This window comes from Aptenodytes patagonicus, chromosome 6, assembly GCF_965638725.1.
Source record: "Aptenodytes patagonicus chromosome 6, bAptPat1.pri.cur, whole genome shotgun sequence".
NCBI lineage: Eukaryota > Metazoa > Chordata > Aves > Sphenisciformes > Spheniscidae > Aptenodytes > Aptenodytes patagonicus.
The window spans coordinates 23,883,425-23,893,368 of NC_134954.1; the positions used below are offsets into that span (position 1 = coordinate 23,883,425).

At 43.6% G+C, this 9,944-nt stretch overlaps 1 protein-coding gene across 1 annotated transcript; it reads right to left on the reverse strand.

Annotated features, from left to right (window-relative positions):
* Positions 1 to 4,954: 4,954 nt before the first annotated feature.
* RAP2B (RAP2B, member of RAS oncogene family) lies at positions 4,955 to 9,394 on the reverse strand. Its single transcript, XM_076341500.1, has one exon. It carries the CDS (start codon positions 9,331 to 9,333, stop codon positions 8,782 to 8,784), a length of 552 nt encoding a protein of 183 aa, XP_076197615.1. The 5' UTR covers positions 9,334 to 9,394; the 3' UTR covers positions 4,955 to 8,781.
* Between the last annotated feature and the right edge of the window lie 550 nt (positions 9,395 to 9,944).

Here is a 9,944-nt window from a genome sequence, read left to right on the forward strand (position 1 = left end):
GAGTGCATAGCATATATTTCTGGAACCTAGGCAGCTTGTGCTATACAGTAATTCAAATGTGAATCTCCTCTCTGCTTTTTCCTTTAATTAAAGGAAAAACCAAAAGATCCAACAACCAAAGAGAAAGCAAAACCCACACTAAAGCAAACATAACATTTGAAACAAGAAACCCAGCAGAAAATAGACAGCCAATCTGGAGCACGGCAGAGTATTCAAAAAATGAGGGAAATCAAGATCTCAAACATCAGAAACTTAATTATTCAAGTACTTCATTAGCATGCTTTCATCTTAACTTTGTTAATCATCAAGTAAACTCAACAGCAAATTCCCAATACTAAACTGAGGTATGTAATATTACTGTAGTTCATTCAAGGAATAAAATTATCACTAATCTCATCCTTAAATACATATGGCTCCCAACTACCTTGAGTCACATTGTAACCATCACTATTATAAAGTTCCACACAGTTTAAAAGTATTTTGGTGATTAGTGGTGTAGTGAAGCTATGAAACTCAGTTTAAACTTAGAACATCAAAATCATCCTTGGCGGATAACACATGCATTGCGCAAAATTTCTTTGCGCTTCCAAATCTGCTTAGCATCATAGAGGGGGGAAAAAAAAGTAAAATCCACAATATACATGCACAGAATGATGTTTCTTTTTACTTGAAACAGAAAAATCCAACCAATCTTCTCCCAAACTCCCTCTGCCCCCAGGAAGACATCCTGCTTCCTACCCTTCCACACAAATCAGGTCTGGTGTTTAGCAAACCTGGCAAAGTGTGTCCTGTTTCCAGTCTCACACCACAAACCCAAACCACAATCCTCCATCGCAGATTCTTGTCCTACCTAGCCAGTATTTTACTATTTCTTGATCACTTATATCTTTCTCATAAAAATGCATGGGAGGTGCATTGTTTAATACACCGAATGTCATGGAAATGTATGTACAATAACACCCCAAACTTAAGCGTTACAGATCTGGAAAATACTGAACATGCATTCAATTTCTGATCACTCACAAGAGTCTGAACAAGCAAACCTCGTTGCTGTATTAGGGGTGGTGCGCAAGGGGAAGAAACTATGATCCAGTAGAGGAACTTAAACAGAAGTCACATTATGCGTTTCTTAGGAAACACAAAAAGATTCACTGGTTTGACCTCTAAAATGAATCTATTTTATGCATCTACAGAAAGTATTTTCAGGATATCTGCAGAAGACTTATCTTTCAAGCTACCTTTCCGGACGAGCAAGAGTGGATACAATGCATGTGCATACTTCTTCCTCAAAATGCCAAACTACTTTCCTCTGAGCGTGCTGGACACCACTGCTACACGTTAGCCACAGGAGTATGCTGTAAGGTGTCCATTCACCTTGCAGGACTTCTGCTTTCCCAGAACAAACCTATAACGAACACGTAACACTGGAGAGCGAGGAGGTGCATGTATTGTAGGTACGCTCGGTTTCAAGTGTAACTCCAACAATGGATACACCCTCCAAATGTTTAGATGTGAACCAGCTTTCCATCCCAGGGTTTTGATAAGCAATCAACTTCATTATCACTGTGTCGTCTGGGCTCCCTCCTCCCCCAGGCAGCCTACAAGAGGAACAATGTCAGAGCTCCAAGTGAGCAATGAAGTCATGAAGTCAGCCCATGTCTGACAAACATACATGGCAGCAGAAGGATCACAGTTTTTCTCACTATAGGCAAAAAAAGTGCAATGGCACAGCTAGTCACGCGGCAGTGAAGAGAAGGGGTAATCATCTCCCATCTAAAATGCTGTCTATTATTCTGAGCAATGAGAAGTCATCTGTAAATCCAACAAGTTACATTAAGCATTCTTATTCGCATCATCATCATTTTTGAAAACAGAAGCCTGGATCTTTTGATTCTTTACCTCCTGTAAGGCCTTCAGTAAGTAAACAGACCTTCACTTCATGCCTACTGTGTCTATCAATCTCTACAAGATGGAGATATTTATAGTACTAAGTTAATATAAATATTAAATCATATTTAAACACATCTTCTATCTAGTGATAACTATCACAATAATAAATAAATCTTAGAATATTTAAACAAACCAAGGTCAGTAAAAAATTACAAGGATAATTCTCTGAAATCATTCAAGTACCATACCTCCAACCCAAAGGGCTTTTAAGTATCTTTTCTGATTTAAGCATAAGGCTTGGTTAAACCAAGACTTCTGCTAGATACTTAACATTCAAAAACTTGCTTCAATATTTAGGCCTGTCTTAGAGGAAAAAAAGTCACATACTCGTTTAAGTGACAGCATCCTTTCTGCATACTTTCTTGTGTCCTCAATCCCTCTCTCTCTATCTTCTCCCTTTACTTCATTTGGTGCTGCAATTCCAGAGCCAAACGCTCATGCAAAATCAGTTCATCTGCACTGAAATCAACATTTCAACAAAATATAGAGTTGGAGAAACTGAGGTGTACAAAGCTTTTAAAGTTTGCTGGAAACACACAGCAAATTGGTGCTGAGGCTGGAAACCAGAAGTAGGGCATGGCTTGATAGAGGGCTAAGCTAGACACCCCTGTTACAGCTCTGCAAGTCAGAAACATCTTGCTCCCTCCTTTTCATTTCTAACTGTCACAGATGCAGTAAACTATTTAGAGGCAGCAAGATTGTAAGGAACTTAAATGATCTCTCCCATCAGGAAAGCATAATGCTTCCCCACCTCAGGACTGCCGAACACCATGGCTGAAAGGAATGCTACCAGTTTCATCATCTCTTGGCAAGACAGGAAAATGATACAACTCAAGTTAATTCAACAGCAAATGCATCTTATTCTTGTATCTGTTCTCAACCCTCAGAACCAATGCTATCACAAGGGTATCAACAGTCATGGTTCTCAGGAACACTTTTAGGTTTATCACTTCTAACAGCTAAAATGAGACTTCTTTCAGATACCCACACCAGGCTCCACACCTGAATATCTTGCCTACTAATAACAGAGAAAATGCAAATATTCAACTGTAGCTCAATGCTTATTGCCTTAGCTGCAATTCTACCTCTAACAAAATAACTTGAATTTGTAAGTGTTCATCCTAACTGTTTAAATTGGGATAATGGTAGTAACACTGCAGAAACAAAGCATTAGATGAATATACCCATAAATGAGAAACTCATAAGGGAATAGATATAAATGCTGACCTGTGCCTTTTTCAATACCCAATTCAAAGAAAAAAACAAACAAAAAAAAACCCCTTCCATTTCAGATTAGTTTTTCAGCCAGAAGTCCCTTTACAACCATCCTCAAAACCAACTGCAAACATCCCATTTCATCCTAGCATCATAATACAGCAGGATAACAGGACTATATCAAAAGGCAAAAAAATTAGCAATGTCATTCTGATCAATCTAGTTGCTGCAGCATTTCTTGCACAATCGTAATCAGTCAATCAAGCAGGAGAGAAACATCTGGGACCCGTCCATTACCTGGGCATCAAACCTATTAACTATGCACTTTTTATAATGTTCCCGTAAAGAACTTTGTAGAAATAAATGGGTTTTACATCATTAAAGCTGAAGTTACATGTCAGACACCATTTTCCTAAAAATATCTCTCAGTCGAGGATTACCAAAACAAAGCTATGGATTCTTGATCACTTAGTCTCCTCTTTGCCCAAACCTCCAAAAGACCCAGAGACTGCCAAAATAGAAGTCATTACAGAACAGCTGCTTCCAATATTTTAAGACTTATTTGAACAACTTGCAATTTCTGGTTAACTGACTTCTAATTTTACAGTGTTTGATATAGGATCTAAGACCTTGTTAGATATTGCAGATTAAGTATTTACATATAGTATTTGTTTTATGCACAATATGTCATCTACTGAATCACTATGCTTTAGCATCAACAGTATTAAAGCAGCACCTGATGCGTATTAGAGCAGTCATATCCTTCCAGAAATTTAAAATAGCTATAGGGAAATTTTAATGGCTGTTCTTAAACTTTCTGCACTTAAATCTCTCTGCTCTAGCCTATTATTGGTCAACCAGTTCAGGTTTCATTGGGCGTTTTCTTCAGCGTGATGCTGTCTACACGAAGAATTGAGATCACACAGGTTGAGATCATGTGGTAAGGGCAAGAATTTAAATTCCAACCCCAATGAAGTCAAAATACACACACTCGATGACTCTTACTTGGGAAATACAGCGAGATTCTCAATTACAGACTAACAAACCCTTAGTCTACTCAAATTAAAAAAACAAAAAAACCCCAAACCCAACATACCCAGCCCCAGCAACGCACTTCCACTCCATTTCTCATCACTATAACTCATTTGAATATCTTCAGCTGTTTGAACTAAAAATCTACTATTGAATCATTCTCATCTGCTATGCACACGTTTACCAAAGGTTGTCAGCCCCAAATAAAAAGTTTTAGAAGTTGGGCAGATGTTGGATTCCTACAAAAATGAGATTCTAGAGCACCATGCTGTAACAGTGTGACAGGAAGGAGAATCTTTTTAACATACACATTTTGCATGAGGCTATAAACACTGTAGGAGCAGGCTATACGCTATGAAGATCATTATTTAAAACTATTTCACCTTTGAACAGAGCTCATACACATACTTGCTTCTACAGCAAGTCTCAAATCTCACCAGAACATGAATGGGCACTCCAAATAATAGTTCCCAAAGATACACTGAAGGTCTCTCAAGAAAAGTGTCTGGGTTGCCTGCTATACAAACCTGGAGAGTAAGAGAGCTTCTAATAGCAGTAGAGCTCCAACCATTTTCCATTTATAGTCATGGGAGTTGTCCATTAATTTGAATGGGAGAAGATTCAAGAAAACACACATGCCACTCCTTTTCATACAAAATTCTTAAAGAAAATGGAGGTTTCTGCATTTTGTCACTCCTTGAGGAAATCTGATACTTAACAACACCTGTATGTAATGAGTATCCAAATGAAGAAGTCATAAAGAGCCAACTGCCCTTTATTTAAAATGCCCTTTGCAAAAAACTTGCCGTACATTCTTTTGAGAGAAGCAGAACCATCAGGAATCCCACAGCCACAGAATTCAACATCATCTCCAGAACCATAAGCATCAATAAAGCCTGAGCATTGTGTTGAGAAGAACCACACTTATACTGAAAACAAGGTCGAGAATACTGCACAGTTACAATCATAGAGACTAGGATTTCAAAGACACTTTCTTGCAATAGAACAAGCTTGGATTTTTAAAAATACAATCATTATGTACAGCAAAATATGTGGCCGTAAGACCAGCCTTAAACTAAGGCCTTGTTTACACAATTTCTGCACTGTCAGGAAGTATTTTGGCTGGGAATGTAATTTTTCTTCCAAATCAATTAAATATTTGCAATTCTCACTGTGAAAAGAGCTATTACCACCTTTGTATTGACACGGGTATAACATATTCCCACAGGGAAAAGGAATAAAAGAGTACCTTTATATTGATACAACATTTTCCTCAAGTGTAGAAGCTAATATAGCTTTCATTATTCAGTCAAGTTAAAGCAGTATGACTTTTTTCTACTTTATAGACAAGGCCTATGTTTAACAAGCACCAAAACACTTCAGAGTATTTGGAAGATCAGACTACTGAGCTCTACTTTTTGTACTGTCCTCACCAAATCATAGAGAACATTGAACATCTAAATACATTCAAAACTCTGATTAGACCCATGCCATGGTTTCTTAAGTCCTTCACTGTTTAACGAACACACCTTTTTGGCAAGAACTAGAGTGTATCTACAAAAAAGCCCAGCATAATCCAGCACTTACTAGGCTGCCTTCAGCTGCTCTGCTAGGCTGAGAAAAACTGGACTTTATGTGCTGCTGTGTGCTACAAACACCCATTTTTGAATCATTCCTCAGTCAGAACACAGGCAGTAGGGAAACAGGAGGCACTAGAAAACATGAAGAATCTGCTATCTGTTGGGGAGAACAGAATAAATATCTGCTTTTATTAAGTGGAACAAGTTGCTTTCAATACACTGATCTGGAGCAAGGCCTGTTGGGTGCTAAAAACTGTATAATCCCATTGAATTTAAGGCAAAATTGAACCATAGCAATAGCTGAGATGTAAATTTATGGCATTTTTTTTAAACTTCAGTGCAAGACGGCTGCAGTCAAGCTTTCTTAGTTTTCAATGCAACACTTCCGTTAAAAGAAGTCTCTACTATTAATAAGCATTATTCCCCTGCCCCTCTAATATGGAAGGCCACGAGGAGCTGGCTTCTAATTAATTTTTAGAAATTTCTGAAAGATAAGCTGCAAAGAGGTTTTCAGTTTTCACTTAAAAATGGGGGGCTGGATCAATTTGTCTGTTATATGAAGGCCCCAAGCACAAGTTGAGGGACCATCACTAGGGTTGCCTTCTCCAACCCTCTTTGTTTTTAACTGTGATTGTATCAGTCTGACCAATACAACCCAACTGATTGTATCAGAACAGGTCCTTGCTGTTTTCAAGGATACATGTGAGCTAAGGAGAAGAGATATGTTCAATACTTAAGTATATAATCTTTTCCAAATTGTCAGTAGGTGTTGCTAAAATAGGTATCCAATTTTCAGCTAAAACACAAGATTATCATTTTAATTTCAATCACTGGAATTTCAATACATAGAACTAAACTAATACTAAAAACTGTTCTTCCAGTGCTCAAGCAGAAAGCTTTCCTACTTAAAATAGAAGAAATCATCAGATTCACAGTAGGAATCATGGCAGTTAGTTTTCAGTTGGCCTGATTAAAAACCCCTTTACGCATCATTGCTCAACTTTTGCTTTCATGTGGTAAGATAACTTCAAGTCGTCTTGGGATGGGGGGGGAGGAAGAGTTGCAGGTTTTGTGTGCTAATCTTTAAAGAACGAGCTAAGAGAGGAAGATAATGGAGGTAAACAAACTCCCTAGATCTTCCAAATGACAGAAGGTACAGGTCTCCTCCCACTCCAACCCCTCTGCAAACCAGAAAAAAGTAATGGTCTGATGCATAATTTTAAAGAGTTATAATGCAGTGAGACTGAAAGCTCAAATTTTATAAATAATCGACCTTTAGAATTTTACCCCAATAAACCATGCTGTTCCCAGTAAGGAATAAGGGCCTAATCTTACAAGTCCTTTTGCGTTAAAGCCACACTACCTTCCTAAAGCTGCCTACTGAATACAGCGTTCCACTCACATGCTGGCATCACATAGGGTCGGGACCTAAACACAAATGAAAAACTATATTAAAAATTACTAAATATTAGGTAAAATAGCAATCTTGTGGTTTGTCTTTTTTTTTTTCTAAAACACTCTCCTTAGCTAAATCGAGCCCCCCCTGCCTTTCACTTCTATTAAGATATAAATCAGGATTAACAGCTTATGTGAAAGTTAGTGTTTCATGTAATACATAAAAGCGCACAAAATTGTTTTCTAAAAAACAGCATTTGTATTAAAATTCTTAAAATGGATAGACATCTCTTAAATGCATGTCTGGAATTAAAATGACAGTTGTTAGAATTTTCTTGGTACATCACAACGATAAGATTTCCTTCTTTGCTGGCTGGAGGTACATCCCACAACAAAACCAAAGGCAAAAAAAAAAAGGAAAAAAAAAAAAAGCCCACCCCCCCCAAAATCCCAAAAGGCTAAATTCTTGTAAATTTGAAGTAAATGAAGCCTGAACTTGCAAGACATGGAAATTACAGTTAAAAGGCTCAGATGGAAATAAGAAATAAATTCCACTAACAATAGGCCCTTTTGTCCTGGCTTGTTCGGTATGATTACTGCAAGGAAACTGTTAAGTAGTTTTTGGAGTAGTAGATAATGGGATTCTGTGGAGCTTTCACAGGTTGGCACCGGCTGGAACAGCTGAGTTTTGAAGGCACTCTATAGACACAGGGTTGCTGTTGGCCCTGCATCACATGTAGGAAGTCTTTGCACGTTAGAGAGCTAGTCATCAAAATCAGTTATTGCCAACCTAAAAAGAAAAACCCTCGGAACAAAAACACCACCGCTCCCACCCGCCAAAGAAAAATTAAAATAAAAACGAAATCACACACACACGCACACCTAAAAAATTGTGCAGATTTGTAACATTTTCACAGCTGATTTAAAAAACAAAACAAAACCAAAACAGGAAAAACCAACACGCTACCACTCTCCTGCAAACTCCCATCCGATACAGCAGGTAAACAAAATAGAAAATTATTTCACGAATCATCAGCAGACACTTTCTGGCACCCCACACTGTATTGGCATCAGTGTTTAAGTTAAAGTCCCAGTTCAGATGTGCAATTCTCCAGGCTGGACGCCCCGGCACAACCACCCAACTTTGCATAGAGATCCTCGGGACCGGCGGCGGGGCGCTCCACGCGTGGCCGCGGGGGAGGGCTCGTCACCGCTGCCGCGGTTTCTCCTCGCGCGTGTCCCGGGGGGGGGGCTCCCCGCGTGTGTTTCGCTCTTCGAGGCAGGCAGGGACCGCTCCTCGCCGAAGCCTTCCTCCCCCGTGCCCGCTGCCAGCGCAGGGCAGCAGCCCGCGGCAGACACTGACAGGAAACACTCAACGACCAAGACTGGACGAAACGTACATGCCGAAAAAAGCCACATTTCCAACAAGATTTTTTTTTTTTCGATTTTTTTTGTGTGTGTGTTTGTTTTTGGCGGCTGCCGAGGACAGCGCGCCCGCCCTGCGGCTTGCGCCGGCCGGGGCGCGGAGTCGCTCCCGCCTCCTCTCCCCGCCGCTCCCGCCGGCCGCCACCGCCGTGTCCCCGCAGACAGCCCCGGCCCGCCGCCGCCCTCAGAGGATGGCGCAGGAGGAGCAGCACTGCTCGTCCCCGTTGGGCTGCGAGGCGTAGTTCATCTGCCTGACGATCTCCGCGAAGAGCTCGTCCACCGAGGCTTTGTTTTTGGCCGAGGTCTCCATGAAGGGGCAGCTCCACTCCTCGGCCAGGGCTTTGCCCTCCCCGAAGGAGACCTCCCGCTCGCCCTCCAGGTCCACCTTGTTGCCCACCAGGATCATGGGCACCCTCTCGTACCTCTTCACCCGGATGATCTGGTCCCGCATGGGCTTGATGTCCTGGAAGCTCTGCTGGTTCACCAGGCTGTAGACCAGGATGAAGCCCTGCCCGTTCTTGATGTAGAGGTCCCGCATGGAGGCGAACTGCTCCGTGCCCGCCGTGTCCAGGATCTCCAGCACCGACGGCGAGGAGTCCACCTCGATCTCCTTGCGGTAGAAGTCCTCGATGGTGGGGTCATACTTCTCGATGAAGGAGCCCGTCACGAACTGGACGGTGAGGGCGGACTTGCCCACGCCGCCCGAGCCCAGCACTACCACCTTGTACTCCCGCATGGCTCCCGGCGCGCCGCCTCCCTCACCTCCCGCTCGGGGCTGCCGCTTTCCTCCCGCCCTCGCGGCGGGCGGAGAGAGGGAGGTGAAGGAGGGAAGGAGGGGCGCGCACGCCCCGCCGGGCGCTCACTGGCGCCGCGCGGGGCCCGCCGGGGCGGGGAAGGGGCGGCCGCGCCTCACGGAGCCGCGCCGGGCCAGCCCCGTCGCCGGGCAGCGCCGCGCCCCGGGGGCGGGCGCCGGGCCCTGCGCGGCGGCTGCGCGAGGCCGCGGGGGGAGGTGGCGGCGGTCGCCGCCGAGGAGGAGGAGGTGGGCTGCGCTGCCGCTACCGGCCCCACGGCGGGACGGCGCTGCCGCGGACCATGGCGCCCCGCGGCCCGCCCCGGCCCATTGGCTCCGGCCCGCCGCCGCCCGCTCCCATTGGCTTCCCGGCGGCGGGCAGCCGCGCGCGCAGCGCCCCGCCCCGCTCGTCAGGCCCCGCCGCCGCCCGGCAAGAGCAGGGCGGATTCGGGGCGCAGCCTGTGGTCTCCCCTCCGCGCTCCTCAGGGAGTGGGTGGCAGCGCCGCGCCCGGAGGGAATGGCGGGGTCCCCTCAGGAGCGGGGCGGGCTCACCCGGG

Coding starts and splice junctions, on each gene's coding strand:
- RAP2B (XM_076341500.1), bottom strand. CDS start 9,333: ATGCGGGAGTACAAGGTGGTAGTGCTGGGCTCGGGCGGCGTGGGCAAG.